Source organism: Sarcophilus harrisii, chromosome 2 (assembly GCF_902635505.1).
Source record: "Sarcophilus harrisii chromosome 2, mSarHar1.11, whole genome shotgun sequence".
Taxonomy (NCBI): domain Eukaryota; kingdom Metazoa; phylum Chordata; class Mammalia; order Dasyuromorphia; family Dasyuridae; genus Sarcophilus; species Sarcophilus harrisii.
In genome coordinates, this window is record NC_045427.1 from 330,589,583 (window position 1) to 330,616,448 (window position 26,866).

At 32.0% G+C, this 26,866-nt stretch overlaps 1 protein-coding gene across 9 annotated transcripts in view; it reads right to left on the reverse strand.

The window, feature by feature from the left end:
• Positions 1–26,866, reverse strand: part of DDHD1 (DDHD domain containing 1) — a 139,626-nt gene that overhangs the window by 91,009 nt on the left and 21,751 nt on the right. For 3 of the 9 annotated variants that reach the window (XM_031952845.1, XM_031952849.1, XM_031952842.1), the window contains 5 exons: positions 18,387–18,560; positions 17,598–17,618; positions 10,721–10,819; positions 8,655–8,783; positions 7,961–8,108 (listed from right to left, as the gene is read on the reverse strand). In XM_031952845.1, coding sequence (XP_031808705.1) covers positions 7,961–8,108; positions 8,655–8,783; positions 10,721–10,819; positions 17,598–17,618; positions 18,387–18,560 — 571 coding nt within the window. The remainder of the gene's footprint in view (positions 1–7,960; positions 8,109–8,654; positions 8,784–10,720; positions 10,820–17,597; positions 17,619–18,386; positions 18,561–26,866) is intronic. The other 6 variants (XM_031952846.1, XM_031952844.1, XM_031952850.1 and 3 more) reach the window with 3 other exon arrangements.

The window sequence follows — 26,866 nt, forward strand, 5'->3', positions numbered from 1 at the left end:
CTATTCATCCTTCAAGGACAGGCTTAAGTTCTACTTTTATTCATAAAACTGTGATTCAACTCTTTTCTCTAAAAATTAAATGTATTTAAAGTTAATACCACAAAATTTAGCACTCAACTGTCTTCCAAATTATTCATGTCCATTTTGTTTCTTACTTAGACAGCAATGAGGATAATATCCCTGTTATATATTACTTCTCTAACTAATCTACAGCATTAGAAACATCCTCTTCTTCAAGATGTATTTGTTGGTTATTTTCAGTTATTATTCAATGAATATGTAGGTACTCCAGTGTAAGAAATGTTCACTGTTCTATTCACAAATTATTATTGCCTATGGTCTAATTCATCTATTCTCTTTTAGCCAAACTGTTTTTCCCTTCTTCAAAACTACAATAAAACTCATCTCCCCAAGAAGGCTTTCAGGAGTAACCTTCTTGGCAATAATGTATTCCTGCAGTCATTTACTAAAATTCATTTAACAAGCATTAACTAAAGTTTAATGCTTTTTTGCAGGTCACATCAAATAACAAAGAATTTTAGAAGAAAAGGGGAAGAACTAGCAATTGAGTTGATTTCAAAGACAGTTAGGAAAGATAGAGTGTATTTCAGGCATGGGGGGATAGTAGGTGAAAAGGCATACAACTTTTTTGCTCAAAATATATTATTCTGAAAAGACTTCACTCACACAGCTACCACACCTCATACTTAGATTGCTTTCCCTATCTCAATCTCTCCATTCCATTCCATCCTCTAATTAGCTGCTAAGTAATCATCTTAAAGAATAGGACTGACCATGTTTATAGTCTCTCTTGCCAAATTCAACCGATTCCAATAGTAGTCTTTTCCAGGACTATACATAAAACCTGATCACTTTCTTCCTTTTCAATATTCTTACACTTTATTCCGATATTCCACATACTCTAGAATTCGGTAAAATGGCTTTCTTGGTGTCTAGCATACATGATTTATCTTATCATTGGTTATCTTTCATGCTTAGATGGCTTTCCCTCTTCACTGGTCTCCACATATGCTTCAAGACAGGTAAAATCCCACCTTCGGCAAGGAGATCTGTTTCTACTTTCCCCAGTCCTCCTTGACTTCCACACCCCATCCCAGCCAAACCCTCAGAGATGATCTCTTATTCATACTATACATAGTTGTATGCAGGAAGGGAGATGGAGATTTGGAAGTTTTGATAGGGTTAAAGCAAAGAAAACAGATTACGTCTGATAAAATGTGCCAGGCAAGCCTACTGTGGCTGGTGGCTGTTCATTTGTTTTTCAGTTGTGCCTAACAATCTGTGAAACTATTTCGGATTTTCTCGGCAAAAAAGTGGAGTTTGCCCATTTCCTTCTCTATGTCATTTTACAGATGAGGAAACTGAACAAACAAGGTTAAATGACTTTCCCAGAGTCACATAGTAGCATCTGAGGGCAGATATGAACTCAGGAAGATGAATCTTCTTCAATTTAGAATTACCCCCTTAACATCTACTGGTCATCCTGCCATCTGGGGGAGGGGGTGGGGGGGTAAGAGGTGAAAAATTGGAACAAGAGGTTTGGCAATTGTTAATGCTGTAAAGTTACCCATGCATATAACTTGTAAATAAAAGGCTATTAAATTAAAAAAAAAAAAAAAAAAAAAAAAAAAAAAAAAAAAAAAGAATTTAGAAGTACCCTATCCATTAATACACAACACCAATATGTGACCCAAATCTTTTGAGGTTCCCTTTCCAACCTCACATTTGGTGGCCTGGTATGGGAAGAGTCTAGATTCCCCTGGGTTGATTCCCTGCTTGTCAAGGTTAAGTCCCCCAATTTTTTCTCCCACAATTCTATAGCTGGGATACTCCAAGCCACTGGAAGATTTGTCTGGGTTGTCATGAGCTCCATGTTCAGCAAGTTTTCCTTGACTGGGGCCATCCAGACTGGGAAATTCTTGGAATTTTCAGCCAAGTTCCTAGGGAATCTTTGCCACTCTTTTATCTTTTCTGGAACACTACAGAAGATGAAATGCTTTAAGACAATTGTTGGAAAAATTTTATGGCTTTTGGCAAAGATGGGACAACCTTCTTTCATGTCATTTTGTCTCTGCGTCTCTGTGCAGAATGTCTGTGTCATGTTTGTTTTGTGAGCTAGATTTTGTTAGCTGGAAAGATTTAAAATGCAACCAGTAAGAAAAAAAATCTCTATATTGTAGTTAGAATGCCAGGAAAATTTCTTAAAAAGCCTAAATTTTTTCTGTAGACTTCAGTTCTGGTCAAGTTGGGGGCTACACAAAAAAGTTAACTAATTAAAATTAAAATAACATCTTAGCAGATTCTCAAAATTTTGAAAGTAATGATTAAGAAATTTGGCAATCATTCTTGATTGCAAGAAAAATTCCTGAAACACTGGGGATAATTCTAGGAATTTACCCCATTCTGGAAGAAAAAGGAAAAACAAACCAGGCAAAAAGCAATGTTTTGCTAACCTTTCCTTGACTCCTACCTTGTCTGAAATCCTCTTCTGCTCCTTTGGCAAAGCACTGCAGAAAGTATTAAGGGACTGTGTCCACTCCACTCTCTGGAGTGATCCTAAGTATATCTCAGTTGTGGGGATTACTGACAAGATCAATATAGCTCAAGACTCTCTGCTAACTCCTCTCATTTAATTAAAGAAATATAGAGAAATGAAACAAAATTGAATTGGAAAAAGAAAATTGAAACCCAAGAAATGGAGGGTAGGACTTGGAACAAGGAAATAAAATAATAAAATGAGAATGTAAACAGGAGCAGGGATTTGTATTTGAAAAGCCAAAAGAGAATGTAATCAAGGTTGGAGATTTAGAATAAGAAATTGTTGATGTAATTAGAGGTAGAGAACCACTTACAAGAGTGTGTGGGGAGAGATATTACTAAGTGATCAGAAGAAGAAACTGAGCCTCATATGGGGAAATTAGACTGTGACCTCTGGTACTCAAAGGGGCATCAGGAGAGGAACTTGCATGCAGGTACTAAAAAAAGGGCAAATATTGATCCCTTGTATTCAATAGGACAGCTGCCTCTGTAACTGTGTAATTAAAGACTTTTAACTTCACCTCTTCCAAGTCCTATGGAGTTATTTTTCACAATCTATATGCCTTTAATTTGTTTCTCTTGTCTAATTGCTGTTAGTGGCATTTCCTGCTCCCTTTTTAACTTTTTTCATTTGAAATTCATATTATCTACAGACTCTCACCCCTATTCCAATCCAGATTACTCTTGTGAGGAATTGAGTGAAGACACTCACGGGAAAATAGCTTAATTGTGACTTGAGACTTTATCCTAGTGATGACTGGATGGCAGAAGGAAGTGGAAGATTCTTTTTACTAGTATAGATGGTTGCTTTGGGGCAACCCCTAGCAGCCTTTCCTAGCAGGGAATGGAAGACTCAGGGAACTAGTATATATGTAGTCTGAGGAGATCTTTCACTCAAGGAGGCTGGTATGAAGCAGAAATAGGAAGTTGCAGACCTTCCTGCATAGAAAGAAGACTTCCAGTTTGTCTCTTAGCAGCCTTTTCTTCAAGTAAATACAGTGAACTATTACTATTACTCTGGAAGGCAATTTGGAACAATTTTCTAAAATCACTGAATTGTATCTAACTTTTGATTCTAAGTTATTCCACTATTAGGTCTATACAAAGAAGAAAAAGGTCCATACATAAGGGGAAAAAAGTATTTTTTCTCAAATACCCCAGTTATTCAAAAGACTTCAATCTAGTTAACTACTTTCCATGAGATACCTTTATCTTTTTGTAAAATGGAAATAGTATTACAGGGTTGTTTTAAGGAGGAAATGAGATAGTTGTAAAGTATTTTGAAAACCTTTCAAGTGCTACACTATACAAAGTGCTTCTTTGCTTTAATAGTATTAAAAATTGGAATCTAAGATGGACAACTAAGTTGTCCATAAACTGGAGAATGGCCAAACAATATATGGCATATGAATTTTAACAGAATACCACTGATACCACAAGAAAAGAATGAAAGGGATAACTTCAGAAAAACTAAGTTAAAACTTGAATGAACTAATGAAAAGTAAAGTAAATAGGGGAACAATTTATATAATAACAAGAGCAAGTAAGGGTAACTAACTTTGAAACATTTAAGAACTATAATCAAAGTAATAATTAATCACAATTCCAGAGTACCAATTCTGGATGTATCATCCATCTTGGTATATATTTTGGGAGCGTGAAGTAATGTTTTACTTAAGTATGCAAATTAAAAGGATTTTTTTCCCCAGTGGGCTGAAGAGAGGTGGGAGAAAAAAATACTTATAAATCCTTTTTTAATAAAAAAAAAGTTTCCCTTTGCATCACAGTAAAAACAAAGCAGAGATAGAAAATATCTCTAATGATAAAACACATTATTTTAATACATAACAATTATTAACTTTCTTATTACTTTGTAGAGTAGATGAAAACCTTTTAGACTTATATGTGTTTATGCATATATATGTGTATGTACACACACACACACACATCCCTCAGACCATTAAAATGAAACCAAAACTTCAACACTAAAATTAAAGTGACAAACATGTATTATTCTGATAATTCCTTTTATGTCAATTCAAAGATTTTATCTAGTTTTTTTATTCCTTGCTATGCATGTCTTCTAATTCTAGATCAACGACTCTATATTTTTTTTAGTTTAAGAGAAAAAAATTATCAGAAGGAAAATTGCTTGAAATTTTCTCCATTTAAATAAGCACAAAAGTACTTATTAAGTTGCTATGAATAAATCAGACTTCAGAATTTGAGCTATAACTTTTTGTGAAGACCAAAATACCACAATTTTTGCTAATGGCCAAAGATTAAGGCTTTCCTTTAAGAATGTGGCTCAGATACACATGAATTTTGCTAAACAACCACAGTCAACTTAAATACTCAGTGTCCCAGATAGCTCCTTTATAGAGCAGAAGGGATTTCCCCTTTCCAAATATATTTATATATATATATGTGAAAATTTCAAGGTAAAAGGAATAATTTTTCTTTGCTTATTTTCCATAATATTTAGTAGAATAAACCTAAAATATGGATGTTAATTCTGTTATTTAATTCCATTTACATATTTCCATCTATCTTATCTTTCAAATCAAGTCACCTGGACAGCAATGTTTCCTCATCCTGAGTTTGACAAAGCATAACTTTTTTGTTTTAAACAATAAAATTAAATATCACTTGTAACAATTATAGTAAAAACAAATGCTGCAAACTAGTATAAGCTGGTATAAACTGCAAGAAACAGTTAAAATGAATGAGTGGGAAGATACTAAAAGCAAGAATTTGTCTAATTTTTAAAATTCACAACTGAGCTTTAACATCAACAAGTAAAATTTCCTTTTAATGCAATAAAATATTGCTATGTTATATTAACATTAATTTTAAGTTCTTAGAGTTTAAATCAGAAAGACTGTTTATTCTTTGATTGTGTGGAAAACTCATACATAATTGAGACAGGTAGGTGGTACAGTGCCAAGTCTGAAGTCTGGAAGATTCATCTTCCTGGGTTTAAATCTGGCTTCAGACACTGTGTGACCCTTGGGCAAGTCACTTTATCCCTATATACTTTAGTTTTCTTGTCTGTAAGAGGAGCTTAAAAAGAAAATGGCAAACCATTCCAGTAAATTTGCCAAGAAACCCCAAATGGGGTCAACAAAAAGTTGAACACAAAACTGAAAACAACTGAACAACATATTCAATATTATATATAGATATAAGATTAAATATTATACCTATTAACATCAAATTCAGAACTTTATTAGAAGGACTATCATCATTCATATAATTTCTTTTGAATAATCTCTATTGGGAATATGCAAAAATGATTTTCAGTCAAAAGGCTACAAATAAAAATAATATTCAGAATAAATGAGTAAGAAGACCTAACTCAGGCTCAGTCAAAATTAGCTAGAAAAGTCTAGCCAAGTAACTTAATTTTTCTGCACCTCATTTTCCATGAGTAAAAGATGGAGGTTAGATCAGATGATCTTACCCTGGACAAATTACTTAACCCCTTTGGATTTATGTTCTCTCTCCAAATGAAACTGACTAGATGATTTCTAAAGTTCATTAGTGCTCTAAAATTCAAGTTTTATTTCAGATAAAAATCAATGAACAAAACAGGTTGCTATATTAATATAAAACAGCCAATAGGTTTGATTTTAGGGGTAAAATTTCAAGTCTTATTCATTTGTCTATATGCTGTCAATGTATAACATTCAAAAAACTGTTCCAACATAAAATTAATAGTATGCTATATCATATAATTAAAAATATGTCTTTCAAAGTTCTTAAGAGGTAAACCAGGGCCAAAATTTCAAGGAGGCACTGAACTAGTGGCTAGGCAAGACAAGAACTTAACTTTCAACCCTAAAATTTCAGTTGCTTCCTTGAGAAAAATTTCAATGGAAGACCAGTTAAGAACTGGAAGTCAATGATTCTAAAAATACTATGGCAAAATGTTTAGCCTTTCTGAACACACACACAAAATTCGTTATTACACAAAATCATATCTTTAAAATCACTAAAAATGAAATAATTTGTGGCATGATCATTCAAATTTAGGATATTCTTCCTTTTTCTCCTCTGTAACAAAATTAGGCAAAAGGCAACTCAAACTGGCGTTAGAATACAATTTTTACTTTAGACATTAATTCTGGCATTGTAAAAGATTACCTCCCCCCAATTTTTTCCCACAACAATATATATATTTTATTATATATAATGTGCATATATTTACATACATATTCTTCCTAGGCAACTGACAAGTGGTCACTACCCTCAGAATTGACTTTTGAGGGGAAGGGTAAGATACAGGTCAAAGTTGGCCACAACACAAATGACCAATGATTAGTGTAGAGGAAATAGCATAAGGGATAGGAGATTATAAAAAAAAAAAAAATCAAGAAAGATACCATATAAACAGAGTGCTGAACTTCTACCAAAAATATAAAAAAGACTTTCATATAAAGAAAGAACTACAAAACACTGGGCAGATCCTCTGTGAAGAATCTACTAGTATAGAAGGCATGATTCACAAATGGAGGAAATAATTAGATCAATGAGATTACAATTCCATTATAGTATTTCAATTAATTAGTAAATGAAAAATATTTTGATTCTTAATACTTCTTCGATTTCAAATTATTCCAGGTTAAACAGAATGAATATAGGTTTTGATGTTTTTAATCTATTTTCATCTTAGGCCCTATATACCTTCAATAATCAAAGAAAAGTACAGTTCCTCCCTGCCTTTCATCACCTTAAAAAACAAAAAGAGCTGATTTTTGTTTTTTTAAATGATAGTCGGTACTGAAGAACCTTGAAACAAGACATACTCAGAAAGGCTTGGAGAGACCTACATGAACTGATGCTAAGTGAAATGAGCAGAACAAGGAGATCATTATTTATGGCAAACACAAGACTATACGACAATTCTGACAGACGTGGCTCTCTGCAACATTGAGATGATTCAAACCAGTTCCACTTGTGCATTGAGGAAGAGAACCATCTACACCCTGAGAGAGAATCATGGGAACAGAGTGTGGAATACCACACAGTATTCTCACTCTCTCTGTTGTTAATTTGCTTGCATTTTGTTTTCTTTCTCAGTTTTTCTTTTTCTTCTTGATCTGATTTTTCTTGTAAAACAAGATAACTGTATAAATATATATATATATACATATATTGGACTACCTGTCAGCTAGGGGAGGGGATGGGGAAAGGAGGGGAAAATTTGAAAGAAAAGGTTATACAAAGGTCAATGTTGGAAAAATTACCCATGCATATGCTTTGTAAATAAAAAGTTTTAATAATTAAAAAAAGAAGAAACGAGACACTCTCTGTTAATATCAATAGGTCTTGAGTTTAAGAGATCAGATATAGATTTAGAACAGCACAACAATTATGAAATATATGCATAAAAACTCACATGGCTGTATTTTTTATTATTCTTCCTTGGTCCATTTTCTGCCCAATGCCATGCACAACAAATACAATATGAGTAGTCTGTGAGGGCTTGTCTTCTAAGGTAGCTTCTTCTACATAACCTCGATGGAGTCTGGTCCCACTACTTGAAGCTGTGGAAAAGTCATGACTCTTCAGGTCAATATTTTAATCTAAAAGAAGTGGCATTTTTTGCTTATATCTGAAAATTTTAACAAAAACTACAACCTGGCTCAAAATTTCATTCTGGGATAACCAGACTCATGTTCATGTGTAAAAATCACATATTAAACTTGCTTGCAATATTTTTTTTATCACTTTGAACTTGTTTCCTTACCCCCCAAAAGGGGATATTTATAATAAAAATTTCAAAAGATTGTTGTGAAAATAACTATAATAAATCTTAAATGCATTGCAAAAGTTTTTTTTTGCAACATTATTTCCACATATTTTTAGCTCTACAAAATCTTTTGACTATTTTAAAAAGCATTAAAATTACTAGTTCAGTTATTTCTTTAAATACTTAATCTTAAATTATGATGCAGATCAGCTAAGCCACTAATAAATAAAACAGTAGAAACAATTACAAATATTTACGAAAATGTGAATTCTTCATTAAATATTTTCTAAGGATGGGAAAAATAACATTCTCCATTTGAGTAAAAACGAAAATATATTACCTTTAGAAAAACCCAGCTTTTGTGTTACTGTTCTTGCAATTTTAGATGTTGTTGCATCACTGTAAAGATATACCTCATCCACACTATGCCAATCCACATGGTTACGACTCAACTTTAAACTATGAATGGCTGTTGAATAAAAACAAAACAAAACAAAACAAAACAAAAAAACAAAAAAAAAAAGAAGGAAGCAATCTTTATATTTATATGGAAAATGGTCAAAAGAAAACTCAGTATTTTGCTGCTTTATTTCATAACTCTGAATGGATGAATATCAGATACATCATTTAATATGCTGAATAATAGGAACACAGCCCTCTGTAGTTCACCCTTTCAACTGTTTGTAAATATAAAATTCTTAGCCATCAGGGAATTCAAAAGCAATCTGATTTTTATTGTCCCATCTTAGGCCTAAAATAATCCAAATCAATGGCATGACAAATTTATCTTTATGATTAGTTTATTCTTGGAACCCGATTCATCTTATAGATTTTCTTCTGTAATTTAAGCCTCGGTCTTAATAGATATAGTAAAGATAGGACAATATCAGAAAAGACAAGGTTACAATTTGGGTTCGAAATTCAGAAACAGTTTTAGCCTACTGGCACTACATATTTAGGAACTTTTTTCTGCTACAAGACTGTGTCTTCTAATCTGAAGAAAGCTCACACCATATGGGAGGTAGTTAACTTAATAATGAAAATACATTCAATATGCCTTTTTAAGAGAGTTATTTGTCTAGATGAATACCAAGATGATGAACTGGTCTCTAATTACCAGTCTGATCTCCTTAACAATAAGTTAAAAAAAAGGTAAAATAAAAAACATTTTTGTTCTTTTTACTATTTATTTAGCATACTTCGTTAGGCTACAAAAGTGACTATTTGTAACAGATTGATGTTAGATACTTAACTTATTAATTTAAATGTTAATTTTTGTCCCAACAAAAACATTTAGGTTTGGTTTGAAAGAAGAATTTTAAATTTATTTAAATATTTAAGGGGGAAAAAATTAAAGAAATATTGCTTTATTTTGCCATATCAAAGCATTAGTATGAACACTAAAAAATAGTCATCTAACTCTAGATGCGGACTATTAACAATACTTAGCAGTATTTTCTGAAGGACAAAAAAAAAAAAAAAAAAAAAAAAAAAAAAAAAAAAAAAAAAAAAGGATTTTTCTATTCTCTAGCATGCTGGTAAGAAAAATCTATATACTAATTTTGGGATAACCATGGGGAGCAGGGCTCATGCATCTGTAATCTAGGTTACCCTATTTTTTTCTCACAAAATCCTTCTGAAGCAGTAAATTTAAACTCCATTTTGTAGAGGAGAAAACAAAAGCAGAAAGAGGCTGGCTTGCTTTGCAATTACCTTTTTTTTTTTTTTTTTGGTGGCAAGGTTAAGGTTTTGAGTGTCTAATGAATTTTCACTAGAAAAAATGTATGGCTAGACATGGTGGTACAATACTGTAATCCCTGTCACTGGGAAGATTGAAGCTAGCAGACTAAGTGAGCTCAGAAGTTCAGAGCTGCAGTATACTGAAACCAATCAAACATGATCCTTTAGGATAACTTACAAAAGAAAATTTAAAAAGTTTTTCTTATGTGGAAGTTAACTTCTTCCATGTGCCTTACAAAATTTGCCTAATGATGCTATTAACAATGTGTATAAGACAAAATTTAAATTAATGTCAACAACTATACTAGATATATTTCTATTTGTGAGGAAAGGATGGGCAGACAAACATGTTTCATATTATCAGGGTAATGATAAAAATTGGCTACTCTTTAGGTAGCTTTGACCCAAATGTCTCAATAACTTCAACACTGTTAAAACTACACATCTTAATTATAATGTATGAATAATTCTACAACTAATTAACAATAGACTAAAAATACATAAAAGAAACAAGGACAACTAATTCCTAAGAATTTAAACACACATTACTTGCCTAAAAAGCCAATGAATTAATCTTCCAGAATACTTTACCAAAACAAACTACTGAATGCCAAAAGCCAGGAATATAACTACATGGAGAAAAAAACAAACTACAAATTACTGTACCTTGGGAACGCTTTCGCTTAAGACATGCAGCATCTGTACTCTCCTTATATCCTCTCCATTTGAACAAAGGGAGGGAGAAGGGAGGGAGGTGGTAGACAACTAAGAAAGTAAAAACACTGTGCTTCAAAGTAAATTTTAAATGAGGGTGTCATTTTGTCTCTGTTATAGTGTGATGAATTATATTGAATAAACATTATTTAAATGATTAATTTATACAATATCTAATTACAATTAGAGAAGTAAAAGAACATTTTCATAATGTTTATCAAATATATCATCTTGCTTTATTTAACTGAGAAAAGAAAAAATAAACATGGCATCTAAAATCTTTAGCTAAAAACAACCACGTAATTAGTGCAGTTAGAAGCTTCATAAAACATACCAAAGAATATGTCATTTTTGTGTACATATATAGTTCAACATTCTCTTTTAATTGATTTAAATGCTTACCTTCCCACCCATTAAAGTTATTTACATATACCAAATATGTATAAATGACTCAGCAAAAGGCTGATGAATAAATTATGAATTCAGTGAATACATTTTTAACATCTGCACAAAAGCTTCACTGAGAAAATTAAGATGCTTTTAGGTATTTTATTGGGATTCCCTTCGCATTACTAAAGTATAATAGTAATTAAGGACAGTCTTATTTTTCACAAGACCAGCCAAGTTGTTAAAGATTTTTAAAATATGTATTTCAGTTATACAAGCGCATAACAAAAAATAAAAGACCATAACCATAACACAGAAACCAAAACTATCATTACCATATTCCTTAGTGAAAGCTGTTGGCAGGAATAAACATGAATTCACATAAACATGAATCAAACAATGAAAGGATGCATCATATTTGGTAATCTGTAAATAAACCCAAGTCAACCATAGTTTCTTTTGACATAATTACCAAAAGATAAGTATTTTAAAATGCATTTAAAGTCTGACCTTACAATGTAACTTCTGACATTCAGTTAATGAACACTAAGATATGTAGAATTTAATTTACATTTATATTTAGGTGTTAGATTTTCAACCTCAACCTCTCCTACCTAAAAATAACATTAAAGAAGAAAGGTTAAATACAACTCAAAAAATTAAAACCAATAGTTTTTTTTTTTTTAATTGTACAGTATTATACATATAAAATACAGACTTGAACTTTACTCAATTTTTGCTCATTCAAAGAAAAATAAACTTATGAAGTTTAAGATTTAATTAAATAAAGTATTTTTAAGAAGCATGAAAGCTAAAAGCCAGGACAAAAAAAGCAAAAAATAATGCATAACTATTACAAAAATAACACTAATTGAAATAGAGAAGTGAAAACATGCGAGTGAAATTAAACTTTGTCATTAAAATGTTTCTTCTTTCATGTGCTTTCTGGTCACGAGAAAGATCTATCACTTATGACTGGAAAGAAGGGCTATTACCAATAAGTTGCCATCTTAAAAGAATCCATTGAAAGAATGTGTCAAGTAGTCTCAAAGCAGATCAAATTGAAGAAAAAACACAACTAAAAAAATTTCAAATTACAAATGAAAATACACATTTTTATTTCCATTATTTTAAGAAAACAAATGGGAAATACCCAGATAACATGACTTATCTCATACTAACAAAAAATAAATTAACTTTCAGTATGCCTGTGCATTCATGGTAATTAAGTTTTGGTGTTTATTTATTTATTCATTTATTTGGTAAAATCAAAAGTAATGTTTCATATCCTATCCTCTCTTAGTCCCTGCCCTTGCCAAGATATTTTATTTTGGTGGGGAGCCTAATTTAGCAGGGGGAGTGGAAGAAGATATACTAAGCACATAGTATTTTATAAATTTCAAAAAATTTCTAAATATTCAGTATTGGAGCCATTTCTTGTTCTTCCCTACTCCAAATTTCAACTCAAAATTATTTATGTTCCTTCCCTCAAACCCTCAATATATCTAGAGTGTTTCATTTAGGATAGTTTCATTTTAAATAGTTCATGAACTTCCTTACTATAATAATACAATGACAGTAGAGAAAAATGTTTGCATTCAAACCAAACAAGGAATCAATATAAATTGTTTAAAAGATAAGAAATAATTCTAATTCAATAAAATTCAACTTTGAATCCTTGTAATAATTACAGAATGTATGACTGGAAAAAATACTGAATCATATATGGATGCAAAAAGAATAGACCAGCATAGACTAATTTTTTTCCTTTCCTTTTTTGGTCAGGGATACTAAACTGGTAGTCCAGGAGATAATACCACTTGGATAAATGCAAGACATTTAACAAAATATCTCATAATATTTTTATGGAAAAGATGTAAAAATAAAGGTTACATGGTAATATAATTAGGCTTTTCAACTAGCCTCAAAAGAGAAGTCATTAATAGTATTAACATTAGTGTCAATTGGAAGATTTTCTAATATGGTTCCTCCTAAAGACCTATCTTGACCTTGTATTGAATGTTTTGATCAATTCTCTGAATAAAGGAATGTTTATCATATTGTAAGCAGATGACATTAACTTGGGACAGAAAGCTAACACAGAAAATGACACAAAATCCAAAAAAATCTTCTCAGATTAGAATGTTGAACTGAAGATATTAAGATTAAAATCTAATAGAGATAAATGTGGGTCCTTGGCTTAAAAAAGTTAATTTCACCAGTATAATATGGGAAGCTTTGGTTAGACAGCAGTTTGTCAGAAAGAAATTTGTGGGTTCTGGTGGAGCTCAAGTGGTGTGATTAGGCAAAAAACAATCTTGAGTTAAATTTAAAGAGGCATAGCTTCTAAGAATAAGAAGATGGCAGTCCTGCTGTCACCTGGAAAGACCTCATGTCATACTCTTTTCCACTCTAGGTCCTTCTTAAGGAAGGATCTTGATCAGTGGGAGAGAGTACAAAGAAAAGGAATAAGGGTGGTGAAGAGACTTGGTACCATACCACACTAGGACTACTGAAGTAGTTGTGGATGTGTGACCTCGGAGTAGTCTCAAAGGAAATATTTTAAATATGTTAAAGTAACTGCATGGCTATTATGGGAAAAGTAAGAATTAGGAACAAGATGAAAGGGGGGTAAATTTTGGTTTTTTGTTAGGGAGAACTTCTATTAGATTTATTAAAAAGTAGAACTGATTGCATTGAGAGGTAGTTTCCTCTCACTATAGTTCTTCAAGAAGAAGCTATATAATTTCTTGATAGTTTTTCATCTCTAAGTTGAATTAACTGCTACTGAAATTTCTTCAATCTCTAAAATCCTTCAGTTTTGTGAAGTAAAAGTAAAATAGGTTTTAATTTAAAGTAAGTTTAAAAGATAGTGATTAGCAATCTATGATATAATATAGGATTTCACCGAAGCTGCCTTCATCAGTCTAAGGAGGTGTGACTAATATCAAGAATTCCCCCACTCTCTTAGGAGTTCATCTCTTATAATGTGTTGGAATTCTAAGACAATCCTGCAAACAGCAGAGGAAAGGAAAAGATGACATTATGACAATGTATATGAGCCCTCTTCCCTCTCCTTTCCCACTTCAAACCAATACTCTAACTTACTTGGACTAGTAAACAACAAATTTGCTCACTTTAAGACTGGCCTTAGAAGGAAAAATAAAAAACAAAACCAAAAAAACTCTTTTCCCTGCTAATTGCAAAGCAGAAAATGGAAGAAACTCCTATTTATAACACATTTATGTAGGAGAAAGAGAAAACAGGCATGAAAAGAATTATATATATTTAGAAGAGTGGGTATGGAGAGACAATGCTCATCAAATAGTGCATTAAGGACCTGTAATAATAATCAGATCATAAATGAAGCAGGAAGGAAAGCATCCCAATTAGCCATATTTTTTTTTTTTACATTCCCTATTATGATATTGAGGTCCTTAAAGACTATCAAATGGACCACAAGATTTGATCCTTGGAAAGACTAATTATTTGGCAAAATACTAGTCTAACTTTGGTCATAAATGTTTATTACCAAAAGGCTAGACACCAGGTCATGAGATCTGGAAAGGGTACAATTGTAGAAATTACATTGATTAAATAATGATTCCTTGAAATATTTAAATATGAAAGATTTATTAATTACTTTATTCAAAGCAATATTTCTCCATATTTCATTTACATGAAATCTCTTAAATAAACATTTTCTGGTCTTGATAGCAAAAGACTGAAAATAAATCAAATACTATTCCTTTCATATAGAACTATACTGTTTCTTTCATAGAGAATTATATTTAATGAAGCATCTGATTTAAATATGAATGAGTTTTTCTTTTATTCAACTAATGCTTTCATGAATACATTCTGCATATTGCTCACTCTATCCTGAAACTATTAAGAAAATCTGTTGCTAATGTGGGGGGAGGGGATAAAGCTAATTCCTTTAGGGTCAAAAGTGAACCTGAAAAACCCAGGCAGAGAAAAAGCCACAAGTAAACAGGACAGTATTTTATTTCAAGTAAGACATCTGAGGAAGGGAACTGCACATTTATGTATGTGTGTAAACACGCATGTCTATATAGATTGCCTACAATCACAACCAGTGAGAATAAAAACTGGGATTCAAACCTATCTTTTGTGACTTAGAAATCTAGTATTATTTTCCATTACACCATGACACACAAATTATGTATTCAGTTTATTCTATTTTATATTTACATTATTTCATAATTTACTGAAGCTAATTCATGTGTGCATAATTTGTCTATTTCTTCTTTTTCTTTCCATAATATTACATATAACTATATACTAGGCACTCAGATGCTTGTTATAAAAGCAACAGTGATGAATTAACCAGTCATTTTCATCTCACATCCAATATGATTTACATAAAAAAAAAAAAAAAAAAAAGCCGATGGAAAAGCTTTACTCCAGAAAGTGTGCAAAGAACAAAGTCGATATATAAATCTTTAAAGTCAACACATATTAAATGTTTTATACATAGTCTTGATCGGAAATTGATGCATTTGGAGTAGGTACGTATATATTTTCTCTTTAAATATTACCATAGAAAGCAAAAGCAAGAGATGGTAATATTAACTAAACAGAGTCAATTTAAATTTTGAAGCCTAATAAATGTTTAAAACCACAAATACTTTCTCTCCTAAAAAAATATAATTGCTTAGTTAAAATAGTCTAATGTTGTAATGGTGGAAAACATAAATTATTATGTACTTTAAAGGATCACTTAATGCCATTTTTAAAGAAAACTATATTGGACTTTTGATGAAGGAAAAAAGTTGGAATTTGGTGAAGCTAATGAAAATGAAAATTCAAATGCCTGGAAGTAATAAGTATAACAATCAAAAGGTTAAGAAAAGAGACCTTTTAACTTTATAAGTTAACTTTCACTTATAAGATAATTTTAAAAGTCTGAGTCAACTTTTTAAATAGTGATGGCTACACATGAGATAGTGATAATATTCCCAATCTGAAAGACCTAAAGATAAGAGAAAGCTGATATCCATTCTTCTTATAATAAATTGCCATTAAAAAAAAAAACAGGATTTCAACACAATAGGAGAAAGAATAAACTATGGCATTTCATCAAATACTGTTGTGCTATGAAGAAAACATGAAGAATTCAGAAAAACATGGAAAGATGTCTATAAAATACTGTAAAGTGAGGAGAGTAAAACTAGAAGAATAACTTAACTTATATTAAGTGAAGAAAACACTACAAAAAAATCAGAAACAAGATAAAATTATCAATACTGATTCCAGACAACTGTCATGACATTGGAATATTTTTCTTTCCTCTTGGCAGATAAATGCAAGGATGGGTAACAAATATCATGTATTCTGTCGGTCAAGATCTTTTTACTTAAAAAGTTTTTATTTTGGGGCAGCCAGATGTCATAGTAGACAGAGCACCAGCGCTGAAGTCAGGAGGAGCTGAGTTCAAATCTGTTCTCAGACACTTAATATTTAACACTACATTTAACACTTCCTAGTTGTTTAACTTTGAGCAAGTCACTTAAACCCAATTGCCTCAGCAAGGTAAAAAAAAAGTTTTTATTTTACAGGAGAGTACCTTTGGAGAAAAGTTTTGGAAAATTATTGTGGTATAAAAATGCATTACTAAAACATCAAAAAGAGAAAACATTGGCCTTTATAGATCTTGAATGATTAAAATTAAGCAGTACTAGAAAATGCTTGATATAGAAGATAATGACACATGACAAGCTGTATCCAGGTCAACAAAGCATTATTTTTATGTCCCATCTGCTGGAACACAGAAATGGCTGCTATACAAAAAAAAACAGCTCATTTTTGTAATAGCATATATTGTGATTTTTTTCCCTTCACAATAAAACAAAGATACATCGTTTCCACTTAATCCTCAAAAACTTAATATTGCAATCACAATAATGACAAAACACAGAAACTATAAGTTTCTGAAAATTACTTTTCTGCAACTCCAGCTTTAGATAAATGAGAAGAAACTAAATGTGTAACTAATTAGCTAAATGTACTGAAACAAAAATATGACAAAAATCAAATTCCATATAGTTACAGATACAGTACTATGAACTTGGTATTTGGTATTTTAAATTTGACAATAAATTTCAATCAGGTTGCTCCTAATTTGTGATTAACCTCGTTGTCCTCTCCAAAAAAGGGAATGATCCTTAAATTAACTTTGGGTCACAGAAAACAAGTCAAAATAACCCAGGAATAAAGTTAATTTTTGCTTGATCCATACTGGAGCTTCTTTGTTGGTTTTTGAGAGATGCTTTATTGGTATGATTTATTTTATATTTACAGTGTAGCTGTTAAGAAAAACATCCCAAAGAAAGGGCAAGCATGAATGAAGAAACACTTCAAAAATACATTATTAAAGAAATTGACAAGATATTATTCCACCTGTTCCTATTATACTTACCAGCATAGCTGATTCCACTGCCTGCAGTAATAACAGAATAGAAATACTTTAAACATTGTTATAAAAGATTTATATTTTTCTAAATTACCAAAATTTTATCCAAAAGTTACCAAATTATAATTACATTATAAACATTCTGCTTTGCAAATATTAAGTTAATTTAACAGAAGTAGTGAAATATTTCAATTATTTTGTTATGTCTACCATATTCTATTATTATTAGAGTAAAAAGCCTACTCAGTTAAAGGAAAAGAAAGCCAATCCCTATGTAGTATCATTAGATAAGATGATACTATACAGCAGGGGTCCTCAAACTTTTGAAATAGGGGGCCAGTTCACTGTCCCTCAGACTGTTGGAGAGCTGGACTATAGTAAAAACAAAAACTTTGTTTTGTGGGCCTTTAAATACAGAAACTTCATAGCCTTGGGTGAGGGGGATAAACATCTTCAGCTGCTGCATCTGGCCCGTGGGCTGTAGTTTGAGGACCCCTTGCTATACAGTAATGAATGAGAACTTCCCACAAAAATTCCTTTGCTAAAAGGACTAAAACAAGGCCTATGCTACATCAAATTTTATATTGCAGGATGTTACAGAAGTTCCATTATTACTTAAATAGTAAATTTTAATTCACATCATAATTTGCAACTAACAAGGAAATTTATTTAAATAAGAGATGCTATTATAACTTTCTAAATCATGAAATTGTTGTTACAATATGCTAAACCTTCATTTTGAGATTTTATTTGCACATAATATATTAGGAGGTATAGAAACTGAATTGGTCTTACCATCTTTTCCATCTATGGGTCTTGACACTTCAATATCAAAATTTTCTTGCATCTGTTGACCCTTAAAACACTTAAGGTGTTCTTGTTCAATTAAATTGCTTTCTTCTTCTTCTAGTGGCTGCCAAGTACCATCAATGAACCATTGTCCGCGCATTACTGGTATTTTGTCACTTTCTAGAAACATATATCAAAGAATATATCATTTCAGCACTCTCCTTCTTAGGAACAATAAAAAAGTAACTATAATTTTATCCATGTTGTTCCTATAAATACATGATTAGGATCCAATGGCATCAAAATAACTTTTTTTATTTTATTTAAAAAAAAACAATAAGAAAAAAGAAAAACAGAAAAGAAACATAAAACAAAAGAGAACATTGTTATGTGTCCAGCAGAACATTAGAGAGGATTCAAAATATTTAACAACAAATTACCAGTTAAAGAGTATGTTAGTAGAAGAAACTATATTTATGAGTGTTCATCTTTTCTTTATGTCCTTATAAATTGTTGTTCTGGTCTCAGTTGTATACCTTTTTCACTTTGTTCTTTTTTTCCTTCATATCCCTCCCCCACCTTCCCCAAACAAGCTATCGTTAAGAAAGGTTATATTTAACTACATATATGTACATATAAACATACACAATACATATATACTCACACTCCTGCCTCCCCCTACACACACTTTTCTTGTTCTGGTTAACATTCTGCTTTAATTCTGCTCCTTAACTTGCCTTGCTATTACTTAGCCTCCTCCATCCACGGATCCCTCTCTTGTCTTCTTTCCTACCCTTTGGCTCCCTATATGCCCATCCTTTCTTATTTCTTTATAAATTTTGAAGAGTACTATAACCTTCATGATTTATATGAAGTTTCGCGATTCCCAATGTGAATAGGTGAACTATGAACTGCAACCCCTTCCCATACCCTGTACTCATTTGTATAACATAATTACTATTTTTAAAAACTCTGCCCCAATCTTTCTTTTGAGCTACCCTATTCCTGATGTCAATCTTAAGCATATGGTATACATTTCCCATGTAAAAAAACATAAACAATTTGTCCATGTTAAGTTCCTTGAAACTGATCTTTGATATTAGCTCTTATATATTACATTTTCTATTGAATTTGAGTTTGGTTGATTCAGTTTTAAAAATCTGCAAGTTTACTGAATGTCCATTTTTAAAAATTCAATACTATGGATAGTTTTGCTGGATATGATATTTTTGGCTATAAGGCTCAAATTTTCATTGTTGATAGATAAGATTCTAGGATCTGCTATCTTTTATGGTGGCTGCTATGAAGTCTTGTACAATTCTAATTAAAACACCAGTGTATTTGAACTAGTATTTTTTCCCCTCGTTTCTTGCTAAATTTTCTTTGATCTGGGGTTTGAAATTTGCCAGTAATATTCCTTTGTTTTCCACAAAGGAACCTGTTGAGGAGTGATCAGTAGATTTTTTTCTATTTCTACTTTCCCCTCATATTTTATCACTTCAGGACAATTTTCTTGGATTATTTCTTGAATTAATGTATTAAGGTTCTTTTTTAGTCACAACTTTCAAGTAGTCCAATTATTCTTATATTTTTCCTTTTTGATCTGTTCTCTAGATCTTTTGTTTTTCTTGTAAGATGTTTCACATTCTGTTCTATTTTTTCATTCTTTATAATCTGTTATTTCTTGGTTTCTCATAACTTTACTGGCTTCTCCTTGCCCAATTCTAATTTTTAGAGTTATTTTTACTTTTGAGACTTTGTATCTTTTTCTAGTTGGTTATCTTTTTTCTCCCACAATCTTGTTTTTCTTGGGTGGTTTTTATTTTAGTTTAGTTTAGTTTAATTTAGTTTAGTTTTTCCTCAATGTCTCTCATTTGACTTTTACTTACCTACTTTGCCATATTTCCAGAATCCTCCCTCTATCAAAATCACTTTTTATTTTTTTTAAAAAAAATTTTCTTTAATTTTTTTGTTTTTTAATTTTTTTAATATTATATCTTTATTTACAAAACATATGCATAGGTGATTTTTTTCAACACTGACCCTTGCAAAACCTTCTGTTCCAAATTTCCCTCTTCTTCCCCCCACCTAGATGGCAGACAGTGCAATACATGTTAAATATGTTAAATCCAATATAGGTAGACATATCTATACAATTATCTTGTACACAAGAAAAATTGAATCTAGAAAGAAAAAAAAAAACCCGAGAAGGAAAACAAAAATGCAAGCAAACAATAATAGAAAGAATGAAAATGCTATGTTGTGGTCCACACTCAGTTCGCATAATTCTGTCTCTGGGTATAGATGACTCTCTTCATCACTGAACAAGTGGACCTTGTTTGAATCATCTCATTATTGAAGACAGCTATATCCATCAGAATACATCCTCATACAGTATCATTGTTGAAGTATATAATGATCTCCTGGTTCTGCTCATTTCACTTAGCATCAGTTCATGTAAGTCCTCCCAGGCCTCTCTGAAATCATCCTGCTGGTCATTTCTTACAGAACAATAATATTCCATAACATTCATATGCCACAATTTACCCAACCATTTTCCAGTTGATGGACATCCATTCAATGTTTCAAGGTTCTAGCTACTACAAAAAGGGCTGCCACAAACATTTCTGCACATATGGGTCCTTTTCCGTCCTTTAAGATCTCTTTGGGATCAGGGTATACACAGTTTGATAACTTTTTGAGTATAGTTCCAAACTACTCTCCACATTGGTTGGATTCATTCACATTTCCACCAATAATGTATCAGTGTCCCAGTTTTCCCACATCCCCTCCAATATTCATCATTATCTTTGCCCATCATCTTAGCCAATCTGAAAGGTGTGTAGTGGTATCTCAGAGTTGCCTTAATGTGCATTTTTCTGATCAATAGTGATTTGGAATACCTTTCCATATGACTACAAGGTTTCAATTTCTTCATCTGAAAATTGTCTGTTCATATCCTTTGATCATTTATCAATTACAGAATGGCTTGATTTTTTTATAAATTTGAGTCAATTCTCTATATATTTTGGAAATGAGGCCTTTATCAGAACATTTGACTGTAAAAATGTTTTCCCAGTTTATTACTTTCCCTTCTAATCTTGTCTGTATTAGTTTTGTTTGCACAAAATTTTTTTAACTTAATATAATCAAAATTTATCTCTTTTGTGATCAATAATGGAGTTCTTCGGTCACAAATTCCTTCTTCTTCCACAGGTCTGACAGGTAAACTATCCTATATTCTTCTAATTTGTTTATAATATCATTCTTTATGCCTAGATCATGAACCTATTTTAATCTTATCTTGGTATATGGTGTTAAGTATGGGTCAATGCCAAGTTTCTGCCATACTAGTTTCCAATTTTCCCAGCAGGTTTTGTCAGATAGTGAAATCTGATCCCAAAAGCTGGGGTCTTTGGGTTTGTCAAATACTAAATAGTTATTAACTATTTTGTCCTGTGAACCTAATCTATTCCACTGATCAACTAGTCTATTTCTTAGCCAGTACCAAATGGTTTTGATGACCACTGCTCTACAATATAGTTTTAGATCTGGTACAGCTAGGTCACCTTCATTGATTTTTTTTTTCATTAGTTCCCCTGAAATTCTTGACCTTTCGTTCTTCCAGATGAATTTTGTTATTATTTTTTCTAGGTCAGTAAAATAGTTTCTTGAGAGTTTGATTGGTATAGCACTAAATAAATAAATTAGTGTAGATAGCATTGTCATCTTTATTATATTCACTCAACCTATCCAAGATTACTTGATATTTTTCCAATTGTTTAGATCTGAATTTATTTGTGTGGAAAGTGTTTTGTAGTTTTGCTCATATAGTTCCCGACTTTCCCTTGGCAGATAGATTCCCAAATATTTTATGCTATCAACAGTTATTTTAAATGGAATTTCTCTTTGTATCTCTTGTTGTTCAATTTTGTTAGTGATGCATAAAAATGCTGATGCTTTATGTGGATTTATTTTGTATGCTCCAACTTTGCTAAAGTTGTGGATTATTTCTAATGTTTTTTTAGTTGATTCTCTGTGGTTCTCTTAGATATACCATCTTATCATCTGCAAAGAGTGATAATTTGGTTTCCTCATTACCTCCTCTTATTCCTTTAATCTCTCTCTCTTTTTTTAAATTTAATTTTATTTAATAGCCTTTTATTTACAGGTTATATGTATAGGTAATTTTACAGCATTAACAATTGCCAAACCTCTTGTTCCAATTTTTAACCTCTTACCCCCCACCCCCTCCCCCAGATGGCAGGATGACCAGTAGATGTTAAATATATTAAAATATAAATTAGACACACAATAAGTATACATGACCAAACCGCTTTAATCTCTTTTTCATCTCTTATTGCCAAAGCTATTATTTCTAATACAACATTGAATAGCAATGGTGATAGTGGGCAACCTTGTTTCATCCCTGATCTTATTGGGAATGATTCCAGTTTATCCCCATTACATATGATGCTTACTGATGGTTTTAAATAGATGTTACTGACTTTTTAAAGGAAAAATTCATTTATTCCTATACTCTAATATTTTTAATAGGAATGGGTGTTGGGTTTTATCAAATGCTTCAAAATAACTTTTAAAGACATTTAAGATTCCAAGGGAAGATTTTAAGCTAGAAATACACACACACACACACACACACACACACACACACACACACACACACTCTCTTTCAACAGCATTTCACTATAGTTGCTGTTTGACTTAACATTTGATTTCAATAGCATAGGGAGCTCTTGATGAGGAACTATTTCTACCAATGCAGACTGGTATCTTCTTTCAAACTTATAGTCATTATGTTGCCTTAGGTAGTGAAATTAAATGACCTATCTAGGGTCATTGTGCTCAAGTACCTTGGTACTTGAACCCAAATCTTACTGACTGTGAACCTAACTCTATCTGTTAATAACAACTTGTCTTTCAAACCTTAGTTAAGATTACATGAAAAATTATATTACTATAAAAATGAACAAAATGAAAACAACAAAAACTCCTAATCTTCCCCAAACCCATAATACTCCACTTAACTATTTGCCTAAAAATAATACTTGAACAAACAGGTGAATAATTGTCTTGAAAAGTGGGACACTAATACATTGTTGGTGGAACTGCAAATGGATCCAACCATTCTGGAGAGCAATTTGCAATTATGCTCAAACAATTATCAATCTCTGCATGCCCTTTGATGAAGCAGTGTTTCTACTGGGCTTATTATATCCCAGAGAGATCTTAAAGGAGGGAAAGGCACCCGCATGTGCAAAAATGTTTGTGGCAGACTTTTTTTGTAATAGCAAGAAAGTGGAAACTGAATGGATACCCATCAGTTGCAGAATGGCTGAATAAATTATGGTATATGAATGTTATGGAATATTATTGTTCTGTAAGAAACAACCAACAGGATGATTTCAGAGAGGCCTGGAGAGACTTACAGGAACTGATGCTAAGTGAAGTGAGCAGAACCAGGAGATCATTATACATGGCAACAAGATTATACAATGATCAATTCTGATGGACATGGCTCTTTTAAACAATGAGATGATTCAAACCAGTTCCAATTGTTCAGTGATGAAGAGAGCCATCTACACCCAAAGAGAGGACTGTGGGAGCTGAGTGTGGTTCACAACATAGCATTTTCACTCTTTTTGTTGTTGTTTGCTTGCATTTTACTTTGCTTCTCTTTTTTTTTCTTGTGTATCACAATAATTGCATAAATATGTATACATATATTGGATATAACATATATTTCTATCATATTTAACATATATTGGACTACTTGCCATCTAGGGGAGGGCGGGGGCGAATGGGAGGAAATTGAAACACAGGGTTTTGCAAGAGCTAATGTTGAAGAATTGTCCACCGTTTTGAAAAATAAAAAGCTTTAATTAAAATAAAATAAAATGTTATGTAAAAAATTAGCACATCCTACATAATTTCAGCAACAGCATACTTGCTAACTATGCTTGCTCAACAAGAGCAGGACTGCTCCACTGCCTATACATTAACCTGGGTCTCAGTCCTAGGAGGAGAAAGAGCATCACTAGTACACCAGAGCTTATGGCCCCTGGTGAGCAAGTACCTGGTCACAGCTTGTGACTGCTCACAAATCAGTGCACAGTACAAAAGAATAGTAAATACACTTCTCTTTCGGTTTTACAACTTTGGAAGAACCAAAAACTTGCAGGTCCCCAGAATCATCTCTGAAAATAGCTGAAGCTTGAGATAGCTTCCTTCTCCACTCTGGAAGCAGAGCCACACTTTAGCACCGAGTTAAAAGTCAGGAAATAGAATGAAAACATAAAGAGCAGGGGAGGAAAAAATCCTAACTAGAGTAAGTTACTATGGTGGCAGGGAAAATTAAAACAGGAACTCAGAAGAAGATAACAAAGCCACAACTAGTATATCTAAAGTCTTAAAACCCAAACAAACAACTCGAGTCACATAAATGTTCAAAAATTATTTTAAAATCAAGTAAGAGAGGATGGGGCGGGGGGGGGGGGGAATTGGGTAAAGAAATGAGAATGATGCAAGAGAAAGAAAAAAATACTGAAGAAAATAATAACTTAAAAACCAGAATAGGCCAAATGATTAAAAGAAGCAGAAAAATCCAATCAAGAAAAAAAATTCTATACAAAGCAGAAATGGCTTACTAGAGAAAAAAGTTCTCTAAAAATCAGAGTTAGACTAGTGAAAGCTATGACTTTATGAGACAGCAAGAAAGAATCAAACAAAATCAAAAGCATGAAGAAATGGAACAAAATATGAAGCATCTCATTGGAAAAACAATTGGCCTGGAAAATAGATCCAGGAGAGATAATTTAAGAATTACTGTACTACGTGAAAGCCATGATCAGAAAAAGAATCTAAACAACTTTCAAAAAATTATCAAGAAAACTAACTTGATATTTTAGTACCAGAAGGTAAAATAGAAATGGAAAGAATCCACCAAACATCTCCTGAAAAAGATCACAAAATTTCAAGATTACAGTCAAATTCCAGAGCTCCCACAACAAGGAGAAAATATTACAAGCAGACAAAAAGAAACAATTCCAATATTGTGGAGTCAGTATAACACAAGATTCAGTAACTTTTACATTATTGTAAAATTCTGGTATTTATTCCAGAGGGCAAAAAGACCTAAAATTACAACCAAAAATCTCTTGCCAAGCAAAACTGGGTACAATCCTTCATGGGGGAAAAATAAATATTCAATAGAGCAAAGGACTTTCAAGCAGTGCTGATGAAAAGAACACAACTGAATAGAAAATTTGACTTTCAAATACAAGACTCAAGATCTTAAGGAATTCAAAATCAAAGTGTTTACATTACTACAATGAAGGGGAAATGAGTGAAGGGGAACAGGTGAACCTTACTTATTCTTTTCATAACTGGCTCAAAGAATGAAAAATATAAATTTTCAATTGAGTATAGAAATCTATCTTACATAGAAGGGGAAGGGAATAAGATGAGTATGTGTGGCAGGGAAGGAGGGCATTTTTGGGGAGGTAAAAGTCAGAAGCAAAACACTTGAAAATGGACAGGATAAAAGGATATGAAGAAAAGGAGGGAAAGAGAAAGCAAGGGGAGAGAGACAGAGAGACATAAATGGGAGGAAATAGAATAGAATAAAATACATGGTTGTTCATCACTGTGGAAAAAAAAATTAAATCAAGTTTATCTGATAAAGACTTCATTTTTCAAACACAGAAAATGAAGTCAAATTTATAGAAATCAGTTTTCAGACAAAGTCATCAAAGCTATCTATAGTCATATGAAAAAATGTCTTAAATCATTCCAATTAGAGAAATGCAAATTAAAATAACTAAGTTCCCACCACACACATAAAAGATTGGCTAGATGTTGTGGGATGTAGGAAAATTAAAATACTAAAATAAGGTACTGTTGGTGAAGTTGTATATTGATTCAACCATTCTGAAGAGCAATTTGGAACTATGCCCAAAGGACTATAAAACCATGCATACCCACTGACCAAGGAATACTACTGGGTCTGTAACCCAAAGATATATTATTTAAAAAAAAATGGAAAAGAACCTATGTGTACACAAATATTTATAGCAGCTCTTTTAGTGGTGGCAAAGATGGAGATATCCATCAATTCAGGGAAGAACTGTTCAAGTTGTATATGGAATACAAATGTGCCTTAAGAAAAACTTGGAAAAGACTTATGAACTGATGCTAAATGAAATGAGCAGAACCAGAACATTGTACAGCAATATTTTATGATAATCTACAATGAATAATATCTACAATGAAGGTATATTTTTAGCAACACAATGATCCAAGAACAACTCTGAAGATTTAAGATAAAAGTTGCTATCAGGATCCCCACACCAAGACATTACTCTCTTTTTACTATTATGAGACACCCAATTTTCCAGAGCTAAGGTCCAGCAAACAAGCTATGATTTGTGACTGGCAATACAACAATCCTGTTTAGTCACTATCTG